At 43.3% G+C, this 21,573-nt stretch overlaps 1 protein-coding gene across 1 annotated transcript in view; it reads left to right on the forward strand.

Annotated features, from left to right (window-relative positions):
• Snx30 (sorting nexin family member 30) overlaps positions 1 to 21,573 on the forward strand; it is a 113,029-nt gene that overhangs the window by 59,562 nt on the left and 31,894 nt on the right. The window contains exon 3 of the mRNA XM_075944845.1: positions 13,137 to 13,247. Coding sequence (XP_075800960.1) covers positions 13,137 to 13,247 — 111 coding nt within the window. The remainder of the gene's footprint in view (positions 1 to 13,136; positions 13,248 to 21,573) is intronic.

A 21,573-nucleotide genomic window follows, 5' to 3' on the forward strand; every position in this document is an offset into this window, starting at 1 on the left:
CACTTAAAACCTGAGAGAGTTTGGGAAGGAATTTTAGACATACACAAACACACTCTGGCAGCAAGCAGAGATGCAGCTCCTTTAAGAGTTTTCCTGACTCAGCTTTAGTGGCAAGAATTGTGCAGTTTCTTTAAGGGAAGCCTTTCTGATTTGTGCTAGTTACAGGAACAGCTTTGGCCCCTTTTGGGGGTTGATGCCCACCATCCACAATGGGTCTGCATGCCTGTGGCTCAGTGCAGGCAGTGGGATCAGGTCTGCTAGACGTGCACAGGCAGGAGAGTATGGCGGATTCCTGCCGCCATACACAGATATTTCCAGGCTATGCAGTGTGATATGTGGCAGATTTAGGTTTTACTCAGATAGAAAGGGTTTATGTGCTGTATGCCCAGAGTCATGGTTGTGAGGACGGCTTCCACCCAGCAGTCCCAGAACAGGTGGTGAACTACCTCTGCCATGTTGAAAGCCTGGGCTGCTGAGACCAAGCTGTCTACCATTTTTAAAGCACTCCTGGTCAGAAAATTATTACAGATATGCAATAAAGACAAATTAGATGTAAAAGACCTCTAAATGGGTCACAGTGTTAGATTAATGTACATAGGCTTGGGAGAGATAAATAGTTTTTTTTTAAAGTGAATGATTTAATAAAAATAAAACAAAGTCTTTAAAGAGACAGAGTACAGACAGTCCAGTCATAGATTAAAGGAGTAAAAAGAAATAAGCCACATAAAGATATAATATATACAGAGAGTATGGATTATGTATATTATTATATTTTCTTTTAATGTTTTGACTGTAAATGAGCTAAGTTCAGAGAGACATGTCATTGTATGAGATGCTGAGCTAAACCAACATATGTATTTTAAAGGTATCTTGACTTCAAAATTTGGGTCTAAGGATATGTTGCTTTGGAAAAGAGGTTTTGCTTTTGTTTCCACAGAAGATGAGAAACTGTGGATTCCTTCCAGACAAATATGGTTTGATGGACCAAGACACTCTGAAAAATCTCCAATAGGAGTGGGTGGCCCAGATGATCCAACATTTCAGAGGATCTCTATTAGAGTTTTCTCTGAGTTCTACATCTAGAAAAACCTCAAGACTGCTGGTTGAGTTCAAGACTTGACCATAATCTTATATTTTCTTTAGGTCCCCATAAGATTATCAGTGCCCCCAATCAGCAGGAAGTAGCCTAGAAAACTATACCCACATCCCGCCAAAATTGATTATGGATGTTTGTCTTTGTTTAGAGTGTTGCCTACAAGTTGTTATGGATAATGGTCAGGAAAAAAAAGCTAAACAGAGGAGACTAGATTCAGAGTTCTTGGTTTTTTAAAAAAGGGGGGAGTGTTGTGCGACAATGGTCTTGTACCCTGTAAAGATTTGTCACTTGTATTGATTTAATAGAACGCTGATTGGCCTGTAGCCAGGCAGGAAGTATAGGCAGGGCCACCAGAATAGGAGAATTCTGGAAAGAGGAAAGGCTCAGTCTGCAGTCATCAACCAGACACAGAGGAAGCAAGTTTAAAATGCCTCACTAATAAAAGGTACCATACTATGTGACTAACACAGGCAAGAATTATGGGTTAATATAAGATGTAAAAGTTAATTAATAAAGAGCCTGAGTTAATAGGTCAACCAGTTTATAATTAATGTAGGCCTTTGGTAATGAATGGTTATGGGACCAGGCAGAACAGAAACCTTTGTCAACAAAAAAGTGCTTTACAAAAACAACACAGATATGAAAGAGGGATGGGGGCTTGGTGTGTATGTTAGAGAGGGACAAGGGGGTAGTGGCTAATGTTACTGGGATATGTTTTATATATGTATGAAGTAAGTACTTCGGTCAGGAAACCATTCTTTTCGTCTGTTTTTCCTCTACCACAAATCACACACTGCAGAAGGAATTACAGTTGTTTTATGAACTTTTATGACTGAACCTTTATGGATGGTGTTAGTAGCTCAGATAAACCACATATTCCTTTTCTTACTCTTCACCCCTCCCACTTTGTGTTGGGAATTGAACATAGGGTCTCACATGCCAGTCACAGTGCCACTGAACTATCTTCCTGACCTCCTTATTTTCTCTTTTAATTAAAAAGTAATAATTTGGGGCAGGAAGCAAGATTTTGCTGTGTAGCTCAGGCTAGCCTTGAACTCTTGATCCTTCTACCTCACCCTCTCCATCTCTGAGTTGAGAAATGTGTGCCCAGCAAACATTTTTTTATTGTAAGAATTTGGTTGATTCTACATCTGTTTAACTTTTTGGAAAGATGAACAGAATGAAATCTGTTCATATATTTCTTCATCTTTCTTGAGTGGAAATACTATATTTTAAAATCACATGAGTAGTAAAATACATGTTCATAAAGCAGAAACAGTTCTAAGGGCTCCCTTCTCCTTAGCTGGACAGTCTTCTCACTGAAAGCACAGATGCTACAGCTTAGCTTTTCCTTTTCATATGTGGCATACATGAACACTAGCGTGCAATGGTTTGGGTTTCAGTGTATCCTGCTTGCTGCTCTCTCACTTTCCTTCTGCTTGAGAGTGTTTTTGAAACCATTTATATGTCCACATGACTACATGTAGCTTACTGTCTGGGTCTGTCTAATTATGCAATGATTATATAAATCTCTCTCTCTCTTTCCCACTCTCTCCCCTCTCTCTGTCATGTGTGACCATTTAAACCATTCTGTTTTTAAAATTTATTTTTAAAACAATCATTTCTCATTTTATATACCAATCTCAGTTTCTTCTTTCTCCCCTCCTTCCATTCCCCCCATCTTTCACATACCCACATATTCCATCCACTAATCAGAGAGGGTAAGGCTTCCCATGGGGAGTCAACAAAATCTGGCACATCTCTTTGAGGCAGGACCAAGGCCCTTCCCCCTATATCAAGGCTGAGCAAAGACAATGGGCTCCAAAAAACCAGTTGAAGCACGAGGGATAAATCTGGTCCCACTTCCAGTGGTACCACAGACTGCCCAAGCTACACAACTGTCACCCACATTCAGTGGGCCCAGTTTGGTCGTAGGTAGGTTCCCTTACTGTCAGGCCAGAGTCAGTGAGTTCCCACTAGCTCAGGTCAACTGTTTTCTGTGGGTACCCCTATTATGGTCATGACCCCTTTGTTCATAATATTGAGCCTCCCTCTCTTCGACTTGAGTCAGGGAGTTCTGCTCAGTGCTAACTGTGGATGTCTGTATCTATTCCCATCAGTTGATGGATGAAGTTTCTATGATGACAATTAAGGTAATCATCAATATGCTTACAGGGGAAGGCTAGTTCAGGTACCCTCTTGACTATTGCTTATCCTTGTGGATTCCAGGGAGTTTCCCTAGTGCTAGGTTTCTTGCTAATCCTGTTATGGCTCTCTCAATCAAGATAACTGTCCTTGCTCTCCCTCTCTGTCCTTCCCCCATCTTGACATCCCTTTCCCTCATGTTCTCCTCCCCACATCCCCTCTCCCTTCCCCTTCCATCCTTCCTCCCCCAACACGCTTTCAGTTTTCTCAAGAATTCTTGTCTATTTCCCCTTCCCAGGGGGGAATTGATGTATTTTTCTCTTAGGGTTCTCATTGTTGCCTAGCTTCTCTGGGGTAGTGGACTGTAGGCAGTTATCCTTTGCTTTATGTCTAGAATCCACTTGTGAGTGATATATGCCATGTTTGTCCTTCTGTGTCTGGGTTGTCTCACTCAGGGTTGTTTTTTTCTAGTTCCATCCGTTTGCTTGATGCCATTTTTTTTATTGCTGAATACTACTTTATTGTATAGATGTACCACATTTTCTTTATCCATTCTTTGGTTGAGGGGCATCTACATTGTTTCCATGTTCTGGTTACTATGAATAGTGCTATTATGAACATAGTTGAGCAGATGTTTTTGTGGCGTGAGTGTGTATTCTTTGAGTATATACCGAAGAGTGGTATCACTGGGTCTCGTGATAGATTGATTCCCAATTTTCTGAGAAACTGTCATACTGATTTCCAAAGTAGCTGTACAAGTTTTCACTCCTACCAGCAATGAAGGAGTATTCTCCTTTCTCCACATCCTCTCTGGCATAAGCTATCATCAGTGTTTTTGATCTTAGCCATTCTTAATACTTAATAGTATAAGATGGTATCTCAAAGTCATTTTGATTTGCTTTTCCTGAGGCTAAGGATGTTGAGCAATTCCTTAAGTGTCTTTTGGCCATTTGAGATTCTTCTGTTGAGAATTCTCTGTTTAGATCTGTACCCAATTTTTAATTTGATTATTTGGTATTTTGATGTCTAGTTTCTTGAGTTCTTTATATTTTTGTAGATTAGTCCTCTGTCTGATGTGGGGTTGGTGAAGATCTTTTCCCATTCAGTTGGCTGTCATTTTGTCTTATTGCCTTACATAGCTTCTCAGTTTCAGGAGGTCCCATTTATTTATTGTTGCTCAGGTCATATTGAGGAAGTGGTTTCCTGTGTCCATGAATTCAAGGCTACTTCCCACTTTCTCTTCTGTGAGATTCAGTGTGACTGGATTTATGTTGAGGACTTTGATCCATTTGTACTTGAGGATACATGGGGATAGATATGGATCTATTTGCATTCTTATACATATTGATATCCAGTTATGCCAGCACCATTTGTTGAAGATGTTTTCTTTTTTATTGTATAATTTTAGCTTCATTGTCAAAAATCAGGTATTCATAGTTGTGTGGACTAATATTGGTGTCTTTGATTTGGTTCCATTGGTCCACCTGTCTGCTTTTATGCCAATACCAAGCTGTTTTCATTACTGTATTCTATATTCAATAGTATTGTATATTCAATAGTAAAGTTTGAAGTCAGTGATGGTATTGCCTCCAGAAATTCCTAATACATGATTGTTTCGGCTATCCTGGGCTTTTTGTTTTTCCATATGAAGTGGAGTATTGTTTTTTCAAGGTCAATGAAGAATTATGTTGGGTTTTTTTTTAATGTTGGGTTTTTGATGGGGATTTTAATTGAATCTGTAGATTGCTTTTGGTAAGACTGCCAGTTTTATTATGTTGGGGCTACTTATCCAAGATCATGGGAGATCTCCATTCTCAGTTTTTCCATGTCACCCTACCCCATCTTTCTGCACCTGGCTCACACTTAAAGGTTTGCCTGTCCATGCATAGCTGCCCTGTTATCTCCCTGAGAGGGTGCTCACACATGTATGATTTCCTCAGAGGTAATGTACATATTTCCAGGAATTCTTCCCATTTGTTTACTTTCTCTTGGGGTGACCTTTTCACCCTGTATTCAGTAAAATGCAAAACCTGTTTGTCTTGGTGCTGTGAGCAGCCTGGTGACAGGGCTACTGCCTTGCTGCAGCAGTGCAGACCCAGCCTGACGTTTCTACCACTGCTTGACTCCCACACCCTATAGCCCTCTAAATCCTCCAACACACATGCACATTAGGACAAACTGCAGGGCTTAGCTGGTTCATTGGCTAATGCACCTGCTCCAACTGATGATGATGATGGAGACAGGTTCTCACTCTGTAGCCCTGGCTGGCCTGGAGCTCAGAGAGATTTGCCCCCTTTTGCCCCATAAGTACTATGGTTAAAAGTGTGTGTTGCTATGCCTACCTCTAATTCAGATTTTTTCTTTTTAATTTTTATTTTTATGTGTATGAGTGTTTTGATTACATACAGTATGCATGCTTGGTGCTCTTTGGAAGCCAGAAGAGGGCATTACATCCCCTGGCACTGGGGTTGCAGGTGATCGTGAGCTGCTGTGTGGGTGCTGGGATTCAAACCTGGGGGTCTTCTGGAAGAACAGTCAGTGCTCTTAAGTAGTGAGCTAACTCTGACATCTCTAATACAGATTCGTTTATTCTTTTCTTTCCTTTTTAAAGTTTATTTTTATTTTTGTGTGCATTGATGCTTTGCCTGCATGTATGTCTGTGTGAGGGTGTCAGTTCTTGGAGTTACAGATAGCTATCTGCCATGTAGGCACTGGGAGTTGAGCCCAGGTCTGGAAGAGCAGTCATTGCTCTTAACCACTGAGCCATCTCCAAAGGCATGTAATCCGGATTCTTTATTTATTGATTTTATTGAGCTATACATTTTTCTCTGCTCCCGTCCCTTCTCCCCTCCCCTTCAACCCTCTCCCATGGTCCCTTGCTCCCAATGTAATGCAGATTTGATGGAGGAAGGTCATTGGTTAAATAAAAAGAAGCTGCTTGGCTCTCATTGGTTAGGAGATAGGTGGGAGGAGTAAACAGAACAGAATGCCGGGAGGAAGAGGAAGTGAGGTCAGACTCGACAGCTCTCTGCTGGGGAGCAGAGGCTTCAGAGAGAGACGCCATGCTACCTGCTCCAGGGAAGACGCACGCTATGAAGCTCTGACCCAGGATGGACTTAAGCTAGAATCTTCCCGGTAAGACCGGTGCTCACAGATGATTAGAGATGGGTTGATTGGGATATCAGAATTAGCCAGTAAGGGCTAGAACTAAGAGCCAAGCAGTGTTTAAATGAATACAGTGTCCGTGTAATTATTTCGGGGCAAAAGCTAGCCAGGCAGGCGGCTTGGGTGTTGGGGAGGCAGCCCCGCCGCTCTTATTACTACACAGATTCTTGGTGCCACAGTTCTGAGCTGAAGTTAACTGAAGCCATTCTGATAAGGAATGCTCACTAAGTCTCCACCACCCGTGCCTTCCTCTTAGATGTCAGGCCAGCACAGCACAGCCGCTTGTATCCAACAGCTCCTGCTCTTAGAAATTCACAACACAGTAGCATCTGATTATTGGACACTTAACCATACGTCTATCCATTTTTGTGATGAAAATTTCAATTTTTTATTTTAAAATATACTTAATCTGTTGTAGAAAACTTAGAAAATGGAAGTAAGCTAAAATAGTAAAATGAAAACATGCCTATAGACTCATAGTCAGAAATGATTATCGGTGGCTTAGTGTGCTAGTCTCCATTCTTTCATGAAAATGAACATTTGTATGTAGCTAACTCATCGACTGTCATCGTGTGTGTGTGTGTGTGTGTGTGTGTGTGTGTGTGTGTGTCATTCTTTGCTAGCATGTCCCAGGCAGCATACTTTCCATCATCTCTGAGACTGCAGTCTTGTAGTAAGAGGAGCAGGCGGCATCCTGCCACCCGGCTAGCTTAACCCCCGAAATAACCACAAAGAAATTGTATTTAATTACTGCCTGGCCATTAGCTCTAGCCTCTTATTGGCTAACTCTCACATCTTGATTAACCCATTTCTGTTAAATCTGTGTATCTCCATGTGACTGTGGCTTACCAGCAACATTCTAAACCTACATCTGTTTCAGGCTGGAGATTCATGGCATCTGCACACTTCCCTTCTTCCCAGAATTCTGTTCTGTTTACTTAGACACAGTGACATGAATATAATTGCTCAGTGACGTGCGGCTAATGTGCGGTGAGGCTGAGCTTGAGCCAGAGTCTGCTCCCTTGATAATTGTGCTCTACCTCTCCGGTGACGGCTAGTCTTCACTGTCAGTCCCAGTGGATTTGGAGCCACCCTGGAGGCACACTTTAGGATTATATCTTCTTGTCATTACCATCAGATGTAAGTGCTGCTGAGAGGTTTGGATAAGGAGTTCAGGATCATAAGTGGATGTTCGACTTAATGACAAGGGTTTGGGTGACCACGGTTTGATCAGTTTCATTGATGTAGCTTGCAGTTGGTTAATGTGAGTGGGAAATAAGGGGAAAGATGTGAGTGTTGATAGCTTGGCAGTTTACTTGGCAAGAAGAAAGCATCAAGCGAGCAGTAACTACAAGAGAGCGCTTGAAAGAGATAAAAGCTGTGTGTGTCCACATGCATACATGCGTGTGCATGAGTGTATTAGACAGAGCCTTGCTGACTTCAAACTTGCTGTCCAGGATTGCATAGAACTCATTTTTGATCATCCTGCCTTGGCCTCCTGAGTGCTGCAATGACAGATACGCATCACTGTGTCTGGTTTACATGTTTTTATTTTTGAGGATAAAGGAGAATTAAGAGCCAGATGGGCAGAAGGTGATGGCACAGGGAAAAGTAGGGCAGGAGTTGCTGGGTGTATGAGAAGATGCGTGCTGAGGACAAGCATATGTCTCATGGTAGGAAGTTAAGGGAGTCTTTGCTTATAGTTGAAGTTTTCTCCAGGGCAGAGTGACAAGATCATCTGGCAGGAACAAAGGGAGGTCCAGATGTTTTCAAGCTGTCTGCAGCTTTTTAATAACTGGTGAAGCAGGGAGTGTTGAGGTTTGAGATACAGTGAGTGTTGTGGTTGCTTGGTGATGCCAGGAGTATTGAATTTGTTTGGTGATGCAGGGAAGGCTGAGGTTGCTTGGTGATGCAGGAGTGTTAAGATTGATTGGTGATTCAGGGAAGGTTGAGGTTACTTCACAGTGCTGGGGATCCTGTTGTAGAGTGCTCTTTGCCTGATATTGCTAAATGCTCAGGTGTTAGCAGAGCATAATCTTAGCTTTTGAGTTTGTGAAAGTCAACGGTTGCTAAATTAATTTAGTGTTTTGGCCAGTTTCAGTAAACTCATCAAGGATTCTTTTGCCGTTGGAGACTGCTTTTGTACCATTTAACTTTTCAAAAAGTCTGTTCAAAATCTTTGGGTGCTCATAAAATAATGTGTAGGATAAAAGTTACTCCTATATAGGACATTGAGCTCCCAGAGCCCTGTTCCTTCTAGGTCTGGTGGGAGATCTGCGCGGGCATGTGCAGGCTGTCCTGCTGGGTGTTTTAGGCTGTGGGTTTGTAGCCAGTGTCTCCAGAGATGACCACGGAGGTGTCCTATGGAGCAGCCCTGCTAGGCTTCTCTGCCGTAATTACTTTCTCAGATCTGACTGGAGTGATGGGCGACCTCTGATGGACACTGTAGGTTATAGACACAGGACAGAAGGGTGATATAGAGGTTCTCTCTAATGATTGGAATTTGTGTGTCTGTCTGCCTGCTTTTCTGTTTACTGATATTAGAGATTAGAAACCCTGAATTTCACAGAGGAAAACTCACTATACTCGTCCCCGGAGTTTTGTTGATCGAAATGTTTTATTAATTCCTGATTCTGCTCTCCCAGCTCCTCTCCAGAAAGTCACAGCCATGCGTGTGGCCCATTTTCAGCAGCTTTGCAGTGCTGTGTGGCAAGTGTGTTGTGCTGGCCTTACTCTTACCTCCAGGGTGCTAGGCTCCCTGTCCTTGTTTTTCCTCTATCTTTCTCTCTTATTTCTAATTTTTGTCATTTGATTATATTTTATGTATTAGTATGGCTTTCATAGAATAAGCTGTGTTTAAAATAAATAAATTCTGAGCTGAAAAAAAATGAGCCTTTCTGTTTCGTGATGATATTTACCCTGCTGTGTCGGACAAGTAGTACATCCCCTGTGGTCCCTAGTGGAACCTTTAAAACACAAGTATTTTGAGGGGGCTGGAAAGATGGCTTAGTGATTAAAGAGCTCTGTCTGTTCTTCAGGAGGACATGGGTTCAATTTCCTGCACACATGGCAGCTTATGACCATCTCCAGCCTCAGTTCCAGGGAATCTGATGCCATTTCTTGTTCTCCTCTAGTACCAGGTACATAAATGGTGAACAGACACACATGCAGGTAAAACATCCATACACCACAGGACTTGGATAGAATGTTTGTCACACATGGTAAAGACCAGAATTTGAATCCTGGAACTCACATAAAACTGGACATGGCAGTGCATCTGCAATCCCAGTGTTCCTATTGTGAGGTGGAAGTTGAGGCAGGAGGATCCCCAGAAGCTGGCATATGCAGTGATGAACACTAGGAGATATTGTCGGGGGGGGGGGGGACACACCTTTAATCACAGCATTAGGGAGGCAGAGACAGGTAGATCTCTGAATCGAAGGCCAGTCTAGTCTACAAAGTGAGTTCCAGATCAGCCAACCAGGTTTACACAGTGAAACCCTATCTCAAAAATAAAATAAAAATATACAACACACACACACCCCTTATCTAGCAGTTCTGTCCTTAGGAATTTATTTTAGTGGGATAAATGGATAGAAGGCCAGTGATGTTTACTGTAATATTATTTATTGATTAAAAGTCAGAAGCAATTTGAATAGGGATTAATTATGTTATAGTTACTCAGTTAAATATTGTCCTTGTATATATGTTAAGTGATTTTAAAGGTCTGGACACAAAGGTGTCCAGGATGTATTAAAATGATACAGAAACTGAATGAATATGTATAGAAAAAGTATAAGTTTGTAAATTTAAATATTATTTTGTTTTCTATTTAGAGGACTAAATCCATTTTTGTATTTTTCATTCATTCATTATTTTTCTTGTATTTTTAAAATAAGCAAATATAACCTGAACATATAGAAGAGTGGAGCCAAATCTCCAGATACAGAAATGTTTGAAGCAAAACACCATTTCTTGTGCCTTTTGTGTAGGGTAAAAGGGACAACTGGAGCAGGAAACCAACCAATCACTGAGCACCCTGACTCTGAACCCAGAGTCAGTGAAAGAAATATACCTTGGTCCTAAGATTAGAGTAAAAAAATGTTAAAAAGAACCAGTGAAAGAAACACAGCTTGACCACAAAGTCAGAGCCATCTCTGCCCTGACCAACTAAACTGACCAGTCCCCGAGCAGGGAAAAACTAACCAATCCTCCTTCTCCCTGGGAAATCTCCATCCCTAAAATAAACCTATATAAGCCTCTCTGCCCCTTCAGTTAAGAGCTGCCCTTAATCCTTCCCTGGCAGAGGCAGCCACTTCCCTGGACTTCTCCTTCCCAAACAAATCTCTTTCTCAAAAGAGTCTTGGGTGACCACCTTCATTCATCAGCACAGACTAGAAGAACCTGGCTGGGACCTCCCTTAGGAGAGTGAACTAAAAAAAAAAAAAAAAAAAAACTTGCTGAGACTGTTCCTTAGGGGGCCTCAGCAAGATGGAGCAGAACAGAAGAACCTTGCTAGGATGCTCTTGAAGGGGGTCTGAGCAAGGCCGGCAGAAAAAGTAACAACTTTTCACTTGAGCTGGAGGAGATTGCTACATTTCTGCAGGGGCTTCTCCTTTAGCAGAGTCTTAGCAAAAGAAGAAATATCTTGGGCTAGAGAAGAAGCAGACAGCTCTGCTAGGACGTTCCTTGAATAGAGCAGAACTCAGCTATAGCGACTCTCCAGAAGAGCAGGATCCCTATATCCTGACCATCCCCCCACCACACCCAGCTTCAGGTAACCTGGCTTCCCAATACTCAGGACACCTTTCCTCCAGGGCTGAGCTGTCCTATTGCAGCTCCAGCCTCCAGAGCTGCCCTATTGCAGCTCTGGGTAGTCTGGCTTCCCGATAAGTCAGGATATCTCTGCAACACTACACTGTAACGCACTCCCCTACATTTTGTAGTTACCAAGTATTGATTTCACAAAGTAGGAATATTGCATAAATGGTGGTTTGTGGAATTGATTTGATGAGCATAAGAATCATGGTCACTTTGTTCATGGAATGTTTAGGAAGGGAGAGGGAGAGACCCCGCTGTCTGTTTCCCTCATTACTACTGACAGGTGTTCTTCTGGGGTCTGGGTATTGAGAGGGTTCTTGTAAGTGTCTCCCTCCAAGCTTGTAATGTTGGGAAAAGTAAAACGCAGGACTCCATGTATTTCAGGAACCTGGCATGGGTGCTTCCTGCCACCGGGGCCAAAGAGCACAGCATAGCCCTGTCAGTGGGGTTCTGCCATGCTGTGCCTGAGGTCATCCATAGTTCCACTTCCTCTGGAAAGCCTGATAACTCAGCAGGACCTTTGTGATGTGTCTCCTCCAAGCTGTCCCACTCTGCATGCTTTGACATGCGAAGGTTCTGTCTCGTGGGTTCTTACAATGTGACGGACTGGATGGGGAGCTGATGCAATCCTTGAGGGCCAGCTCTCTCCCCTTCCAGTTCTGCTCAGGCCAAGAGGACAGCTTTTGGGAGAATGACATCATACTCTCAGAGCCAAAAGCTGTTCACAGTCTTGTTTGGTGGACAACTCTTCCTTAGGTATTTTAAAGATTTTTTAGAAGTCTTGGATTAAAACAGACTTAGGGTCTGAAAGAATAAATTTGTGAAATGTGACATAGATAATTTTTATCTTGTACTTTATCTCATATTTGAGATCAGCAACTGCGGTAACCACCCAGAGAGGAATGGTATATCTGAGAAGAAATAACAGTTAAAAAGTAAAAACTGTATTTCGGTGTAACTTAATTTTATTTAACATTGGTGTATTATTAAAGGAATGTGATCGCATTTCAGAAAACTTTAAAAATTCATAGACCATCAACATTTTCTGCAACACACTGGCATGTTTTTCTAGATGTTTTCTATCTAGATCTAAAATACAGTTTGCTTTCAAGGTCATTGTTCTGGCAGAATGAAGCAAAAGCCTGTTGTTGTTGTTCTGTTTCACTGTATAGCCTCCCTAGCTGCACTGTGAGTCTGCGTAGGCAGGATGTCCTTGAACTCACTGGGTTCCCTTGCCTCTACCTTGAGTGCTGGCAAAAGTCTTAGGCTCCGCCTCCCACAGGAAGAGTCTTCTGTCGTCTCTATTTGGTTATGTCCCCTGTGCCTTCAGCAAAGCTCGTCAGCATATGTCACAGAGGTGGGGATAACATTCCTTTTCATGGACTTGGATTCAGTTCAGCAGCAATATCTGAAATTGTATTATTCTGAGGGAAAACAACCAACAGCCCTCCCAGAGTTAAGCTAGAGGAAATGAATCAAATGTTGTAGACAATTCTGAAGAATTGCTGAGTTCCATTTCCTGAGGGTAGGGAAAAAAATCAAATTCAAACCAAAGACCTGATGTTTCCATCCTTTCTGTTTGTCTATCCCCCCCCCCCCCACACACACACACACTCTTACTGGTCTTTTAAGACAGTTTCTCTGTGTATCCTTGTCTGTCCTGAAAATAACTCTAGCTCCAGGCTGACCTTGATCCTCCTGCCTCTGCCTCCTGAGTGCTTGAATTAAAGGCAAGCACCACTGTACCGGGCCAACCTAGCTCCTTGACTTTGTAACCTGCTGGGAAACGCTGCCTTTTGTCTGGTGAATGGGTGGCAGGAAGTGCGTCCTGGCCTGATTTGGGTATTCTAAAAATGTTTTCACCAGAATCTAATCCCACTCATATCCCCTTCTCTCTTCTTATTTGCAGAGTACTCGGATGGAGTTTGACTTGCCAGAATATTCTGTTCGAAGAAGATACCAGGATTTTGACTGGTTGAGAAACAAACTGGAAGAATCACAGCCCACTCATCTCATTCCCGTAGGTAGTAAGTCACTGAAGCTTGCTTCTCGCCTTTCCTGAATTCTCTCCGTAGAGGTGTTGCTCAGTTCTTTGCCTCTGCAATGATGGGTTCACTCTGATTTTATACGGAATCCGCCCACCGAGAATGTGTATAGGACAGAGGCCATGTGTCTCACAGTCTCGATTTCTGATCTCTTTGCTAGTTTCTTAGCTAAGGTGGAATAGATTTTTACTTGTTTCCCATACGTGTGTGTGTGTGTGTGTGTGTGTGTGTGTGTGTGTGTACACTGGAAGGCAGAGTACAACTTTCAGGAGTTGGTTCTTGCTTTCTGCCTTGTTGATGTTCAGTCGCTCTTGTTTCTGTTGCTTCCTGTACTCCCGGGAGCTGGTCCCTCCCATCTCAACTGAAGTAACGCTGGGATTGCAGATGTGTAACCACTCGCCTGCTCTTCACATCATTCCAGGGACTGAACTTGGCCGATGAGCTCTGCAGCTAGCATTCACTTACTGAGCTGTCTCTCTGGTCTCCGTCTCTCTGTCTCCCCATGTCTATGTCCCTCTCGCTTATGTGGTACTGAGGACTAAGTTCTTGCTAGGATTCTGTTCTATACTGACCCCAGCCCTCTTTTTTAGAGACAGGGTTTTTCTAAGTAACCCAGGCTGGCCTTGAACTTGCAGCCAGCATCAGCCTGTTGAGTATCTGGGACTACAGGCATACAGCACCGGCTCACAGTTCATTTTTTTCCAATACAAGATCTTACCTTATTGCTTTAGTTGGCCCAGAACTCAATGTCTAGCCCAGGTTGGTCTCAAATCTGTGGCAATCCTCCTGCCTCAGTTAAATCTTCCTGCCTGCCTAAAGCTACTGTGCCTGGCTCCGATTTTCACTTATACTGTGACAATTTTCTTTTTTTATTATTAAAAGGGGAACATCCTAACTCTTGAAAAGATTGAAGTTTGATAGCTGTGTGTTCTGGCTCACACCTGTAGTCCTACTGCTTAGGAGGTGGAGGGAGGAGGGTGACTGTGAGCTCAAGGCCATCTTGGATTCGTAGTGAGTTCCACTGGTCTGGAAAAACAAACAACAACAAAAACAAAAAGATTGAAGCTTCGGAGTAAGTCTCCCCGAAACTGTTTTTCCCCCTTGGCAGATTCTACTCTTGAGGTTTGGCTGCCTACCAAGAAGGTGAAGCTGACTGTGGCTGAGGGGCCAGGAATCTAGCACGTCATTCCTTCACAACCACAGCTTTTTATTTACAGCACACACAGGAAAACCTCACCTCTGTGTGTTGTTGCAGCACAGTGTGGATGCACCACTCACAGCTTCCTGCTTTTCAACAGCTGAGAACTAAAACTTTAAAGACTGAGTACTTAACATACGTATTAAGTGGTTTACCATCACCTTTAAGTTGAGACGATTACTATTTGGTCCCCGTTTTCTTTGGGGGCTTTAGGAGAAGTTTGGAGCATAAAAATCTCCAGAGGCCAATTTGTCATTCAGCAAGACCTTGTTTGAGTCTTGGCCAAGGTTGCTCAGCTTTCCCATTGCTGCGGCAGCCTCCACCGGCCTTTGCCCACCATGGTTGGGTGAGGCGGTGTGTGCTGTGAGCACTGGCTGTTTTTTAGACTTTTGAGGTGATTCATGTGGCTAGCACCGGGATAGAAGTGAGGGGGCCTTCATCCCCCAGGCTTCTCTTTTGTTACCTCAAGTCCTGTCTCCTCTTTCAAGCCTGTGGCTTTTCCTTGCTGCCATCCAGTTTCTTAAGAATGTGCCTGAGAAAGAAGCAGCCATTTTAGAGCCGTCAGAACAAGTCCTTAAAATAGACTTGGCCAAATGGGCAGCTAGTGGTGTTTTTTTTCCTGAAATAAAAACAAAAAGCAAAAATAAAACAAAAGAAACATATGTTTTTTATTTCAGAACAGCTTTAGGGTTATTGTGAAAATTGGAGAGCAGGTTCTTAGTGTTCAGTATCCAGCTGCAATATTTTACACAGATGTGAGGTGCTTGCCTTTCAGGTCACCAGCCAGGCCCTCCTGTTACATCTCCTGGGTTGTTTTTGCTGTGACAGTATCTCAAGTTTTCTGGGTTTTTGACAGTTTTGGGGTTTTCTAGTGAGGTGTTTCATAGACTCTTCAGTGGACACTTGTCTGAAGGCATTCTTACTTAGACCATGGAAGTGGAATGAGGTGTTCTCAAGAAGAAAGTCACAGAGATAGACTGTTAATCCGGGTCACATGACTTGAGAGGATGTTTGCAGGGAGTTTCTCCTCATTCTCATTGTAAGACATTTGCCCTGTAGCCTGTCTTGCTTTCTCTTGGCGGCTAGTGGTTCTTGTTTTTCTTTACTTCCTTGTGGTTGGCGCTTGAGCATCAGAAGCTCGAGAGGGACACCTGCTGGTCAGTTGTAGTGCTATGCAGCACTGTGTCTCCAGCATCCCAGAAAGGTCCTGGCATCCTTCAGTCTCCTTTGCCTGAGTAGCAATGGTGGGCAGGAGAGTGCTTTGGGAGCAGGCAGGCAGAGACTTGAGTTTCTTCACAAGTTTTTTTTTGTTAGTTCAAAAAGATTTTTATTTATTTATGTATTTAAGATTTCTGCCTCCTCCCCGCCACCGCCTTCCATTTCCCTCCCCCTCCCTCAATCCAGTCCCCCTCCCTCATCAGCCCAAAGAGCAATCAGGGTTCCCTGCTCTGTGGGAAGTCCAAGGACCTCCCACCTCCTTCCAGGTCTAGTAAGGTGAGCATCCAAACTGCCTAGGCTCCCACAAAGCCAGTACGTGCAGTAGGATGAAAAACCCATTGCCATTGTTCTTGAGTTCTCGGTAGTCCTCATTGTCTGCTATGTTCAGCGAGTCCGGTTTTATCTCAGGTTTCTTCAGACCCAGGCCAGCTGGCCTTGGTGAGTTCCCGATAGAACATCCCCATTGTCTCAGTGTGTGGGTGAACCCCTCGGGTCCTGAGTTCCTTGCTCGTGCTCCCTCTTTTTCTGCTCCTGATTTGGGCCTTGGGATTTCAGTCCGGTGCTCCAATGTCTTCACAAGTTCTTGATACTTACCCGAAGTGAAAATTTAATTTAGGAAAGTATCTCTGTTTTAAATTGAGAAGTCAAATGAGAAATGAACTTTTTGCAGTAGCCACAAATCGTCTTACAGAAACTGTTGGGAGGCATCTCTGTATTTAAGCACAGTTGTGTGTTCTTCACTAGACCTGGTATGTGACTTTGGTGGGAGCATAGGTGAGGGAGAGATTTTAAGGTAGACAGGGGACCTCTACTTAAGCATTGGCTCAGTGCTTAAGAGCATTTGTTGCTCTTGCAGAGGACCCAAGTTCTCAGCACCCCCATGGTGGCTCACAACTGTCTATAACTCCAGTTCCAGGGAATCCAACACTCTGTTTTGGTCTCCGAAGGCACCAGACACGCATGTGGAACATAGACATACTGTAGGCAGCACACCCATACACATAAAAGTAAAAATATTTTTAAAAGAAAGCTCATCTAAAATCTTAACAAAAGTAGAAACCCAGGAAAATGTACAACATACTTACTGTATAGACTTTTGCTATCTCCTTTAAGAAAGATTTTATTTTTATTTTTAGATTACTATTAGACTTATTCATTTCATTTTATGTGTGAGTGTTTTATCTGCATATATGTATTATGTGTGTGCTTGTGTCCAGCAGCTCAGAAGAGGTTGTTGGGTCTCCAGGAACTGGAGCTGCAGGTAGATGCCTGTGAACCATTACGTGGATGCTGGGACTCGAACGTATGCCCTTTCCAAGAGTGACAAGTGTACTGAACCACTGATCCATCTCTCCAGCCCCCTTATTTCTGTTTTTAATTATCTAAATATGTGTGTATGTGTCTGTGGAGGCCAGAAAGGGGAGTCAGATCCCTTGGAGCTAGAGTTGTGTGCTGCCTGGCATGGTGCTGGAAACTGAGCCTGGGTCCCCTGCAAGAGTCATATGCGCTCTCAGCCACCGAGCCTCTCCAGCCCCAAGCTGCCTCCCTTTTAAAGTCTTACTGGCGCTGTATATGTACAATTCACTCATTTGAATTTACAGTCCCAGTGCTTTTAGTGTATTCGGGTTTGTGGAACAGCCAAAAACCACCAATGTTAGGCCCTTTCCATTGACCCCCGCCTCACCTGCCACCGTCCTCTCCCTCCAGCCTGGTGACCTCTTCTCTACGTCCTGTCCCTAGATGGTTTGTATTCTTTCTTACCCTCCGCATGTTTTCAAGGTTCCCCACCTTGGAAACCAGTTAGCACTTCTTACTGTGTGTGAGCAGACGGCATTCTGACTGCCTGTCCACCCTTGAATGGAAATTCGTTTGTTTTCTCCTTTGGCTGTTATGCACAGACTGCTATGGACATTGCATGTAAGTCTTCCTGTGGCCAAGTGTTTTTATATTTGGACATCTACCTCAGAGTATAATTGCTAAATTATATGTTATTCTGTATTTAACCATTTGAGGGGCTGCCAGGTATTTGACATGTGAGTTTCAGTTTCTCCACATCTTCACAAACAGTGATTAGTATCTGTCTTTAATAATAGCCATTCTAGTGGGTGTGCATTATATTGTGATTTTAATTTGCATTTGCCTGAGAGCTGAGAGCATCCTTTGATGTTCTTGTTGGGTATTTGAATGTCTTCTTGGAGAAATGCCTGTTCAGATTCTTTGCCCGTTTGGTTTCTTAAAGATTTATTTTGTTTTTAATTATGTTTGTGTGTCTGGGTATTATATGCATGTGAGTGCCAGTGCCCCTGGAGGCCAGAGGCATGGATTTCCCTGGAGCTGGAACTTTGGCAGTTATGTGTCCTGGACGTGGGCACTAGAGTCAAACTTGAGTTCTCCGAATAGCAGAACGTGCTCTTCACCTTCAGCCATCTCCCTGGCCTCCTTTTGTCCCCTTAAAAAATGAGTTGTTTTTCCGTTTTTGTGGAAAAGAGCTTTAGAATCTATTCGAATTGGTTTGGAAACATAGGGGAGAGTGGTCTTAGGACATTTGCCAATCTATCTCTCTCCCCATCTTAAATCAGCTGTGTTAAACATGTCTGAGAATGGCTGTGCTGTCTGCTTTGACTGCTCAGGTTAGGGGTGCGGAGATAAAGGTCGAGAGATAAAATTCTGGTTGAGTGCTTTCCCAGAATGTATAGGAATGACCGAGTTCCATCTCCAGTTCCCAGTGGGGTCACTGAAGCCATAGAAGTTGTAACCAGTTGAACAATGACCCAGATGCTCGACTTGCTTCTCCTCGTGAACTGTAATATGCCTGCTTTGTTTCAAGTCTCTGTGACTTCAAACTTGGCATCCTTTGTGGGCTCTGATGGAAAAACCCAATTTCCTGCTTCTTAGACCCACCCTTTTTTTTTTCCCTGAGGAGAATCTCAAGATAATTTATAAATGATTGACTTTCCTTTCAATTCTTCTTTATCATCACAATCCTGGCCTGCTTAAAGTATCCTGTCATTGTGTGTCTCCCCCTTCCCGCCCTGTGGTTCGGGGGTTGAACACAGAACCTCACACATGCTGAGCATGCTTTCTCACCACCGAACAGCATAAATCCTTAATTGTGCGTACATCACTGACGGATACCTGGCAGGAACAGTTTAAAAGGAAAGAGGGTGCATTTGGCTTACAGTTTTAAACCTTGGTTGGTTGGACCCATTCCTCTGAGCCTGAGGATCACAGCATTGGGAGCATGTGGCTGAAGCTGCTCACCTCATAGCAGCCAGGAGCAGAACGGAGACAGGAAAGGACCAGAACCAGGATAGAACCCCCATAGACATGCCCCCCACCCCAGTAGCCTGTTTCATCCAACCACTCACCAACTCTTAGTTTCTGTCCCTTTTCCCAAATAGCACTGCGACCTGGGACCAAGCCTTTCACATATGAGTCTGTAGGAAACATTTGAGATTCAAAACCTAACAGAGCCCTTTGAGGTTTTGTGGTATCCTGACAGGTTTTTTTTTTCTATATTGCTTTGTTCCTCTGGAATTTTTAAAGCAGAAGGAAGTAATCAGTCGCACGTGCTGGGAGTTGAGTGAGCGTAGAGTGTGCAGACCGTCTGTAAAGACAGTTCATTCTTTTTGCCCTGTAATGGAGACACCAGAAAGTCTTGAGTTGAGACTATTTTCCCACAGTTTCTCTGTAAGTCACATAACTGCTGTACATTAAACCTTGTACATTTCACAGGTAGACAGTGTCGTGAGTATGTCACCACAGTCAAGACAGTAAACACATCCACCCCTTCAGAAGTGTCTCTGTGTGTACGAACCCTTAATACAACGTCTGCCATAACAAATTTTAAAATTATAATATTTTTATTATTCTTAGAGAATTAAAATTACGTCTCCTTTTGGTCTGTTTTGTCTTTTATTTTTCTTAGCCGTACTGGGGATCAAACCTAGGGCCTCATACTCTTGAGCTCTATCATAGCACAAGCTTAGGTGCACACCTGCTGTCCACTGGAGATGATGCTCATCGTGTGTATGAACTAAACAGCTCTCTATGTGTTCCTGTCCCACCCCAGGCAACCACTGTACTTTGCGTCTGTGTGTGCCCAGTGGCCTTCCCACCACTTTGTTTACTGTGACTCACTACACGGCAGACAGAGGGCACGATTAGATGGGCATGTGTGGGAGACGGTGTGCATACATCTATTAAACACTCTGGTGTTTAGTTTTACTTGCAAAATGAATGTTTGCTTTTCCCAAAGGAGGAAAGAAGTGTTTGCTATGCAGCTTTCTTCTCACTGGAGTTAATGAGAGGAATTTGTGTTGCAGCAACTGTTTTCCCCAATTTGAAATGATAAAATGACTTCATTTTCTAGCCACTCACTGGGGTTTTTCTGTCGGCTTAGTGGCTGCACATGAATTTACTGCTGTTTTAATTGTTGTCTATAGCACCACAGCCGTGCCGTGGCCTGGTGGGGCTTCTAGTCCAATAGTCCTGGCTCTGCTGTAGCTTCAGTGTGTAGGTTTAATTAACCTATACATTTAAATTAATGCAATAAAATTAATTTAATTTAATTCTATCATTTTAATTACCAATAAGACTGTGACTGAAAAAGCATGGGATAAAACCGGACTCTCTGAACATGGCGAATAATGAGGGCTGATGAGAAGCCAAGGACAATGGCACGGGGTTTTGATCCTACTTAATGTACTGGCTTTGTGGGAGCCTAGCCAGTTTGGATGTTCACCTTCCTAGATATGGACGGAGGGGGGAGGACCTAGGACTTCCCACAGGGCAGGGAACCCTGACTGCTCTTTGGACTGGAGAGGGAGGGGAAGAGGAGTGGGGGGAGGGGGAGAAGGGTGGGAGGAGGGGGAGAAGAGTGGGAGGAGGGGGAGGGAAATGGGAAGCTGGGAGGAGGTGGAAACTTGTTTTTTTTTTCCTTTTCTCAATAAAAAAAAAAAAGACTCTGCAGTCAAAGGCTGGGGTTAAAAGCCTGCTAGCTTAGAGAGGCTGAGCAGCAACTAGTTGGTCTTACTTTTTGGCCAGAGACACCACAAAAAAACATGTCTCTTCCCTCATCCCAGAACCAAGAGGAAGCTCAGACTCCAGTCCCTGTCCCTTCCTTCCTATGTGTCTTCTCTATCCAAATTGCTGGATTCTCTATGGCCAATTTTGGTCAGCTAGTCACTGGCTCTACCCCCTGATTCTAGCTATAACTTTATTGGTAGTGTTAGAGTGCCATCAGAATATCTCACACTAAGTCCCTCTTTTTATATAAAACATTTGCACATGCATGTGCTATCTGCCACATGTATGCAGTGCCCATGGAGGCCAGAAGGGGACATTGGGTCCCCTGGAGCTGGAGTTTCAGGCAGTTGTGAGATACTTGATGTGGGTGCTGGGAACCAAACTCTTGTCCTCTTCAAGAGCAGCAAGAGTTCCTGACTGACAGGCCATCTCTTTAGCACCCTACCCTTTATTTTGAAGTACTTTTAGCTTTAGGGAAGTTAATAGTAAAATATTGATTGAACTTGCCAAGTACCTTGAATTAAACTAGGGTTGGCAATTATTCTTCTTAATGGCATGATTTCTAATCTTGATGCTTCTTTGTTTGGCAGTGAATCATGCCTTGGAGTGGGGTTCTCTATCAAGTTGGTAAGGGTAGGAAGGGACAGGTTTCAGTGATGAAGTCTTTGTTGAATTCAGGGAAGATTCTGACTCTTGACGTTGTCACATCCATGATTGCGTTTAGATTGTTACTTAGAAATACACTTCTCTGTGGCAATGTACAGGAAACATGCTTTTATTTCAAATAACAGACTAGATTTAAGCAAAAACCACGTGTAATATTTAGCCCCAAGTCTCAGGGGTATAATGTCACTGTT

Source organism: Microtus pennsylvanicus, chromosome 13, assembly GCF_037038515.1.
Source record: "Microtus pennsylvanicus isolate mMicPen1 chromosome 13, mMicPen1.hap1, whole genome shotgun sequence".
Taxonomy (NCBI): domain Eukaryota; kingdom Metazoa; phylum Chordata; class Mammalia; order Rodentia; family Cricetidae; genus Microtus; species Microtus pennsylvanicus.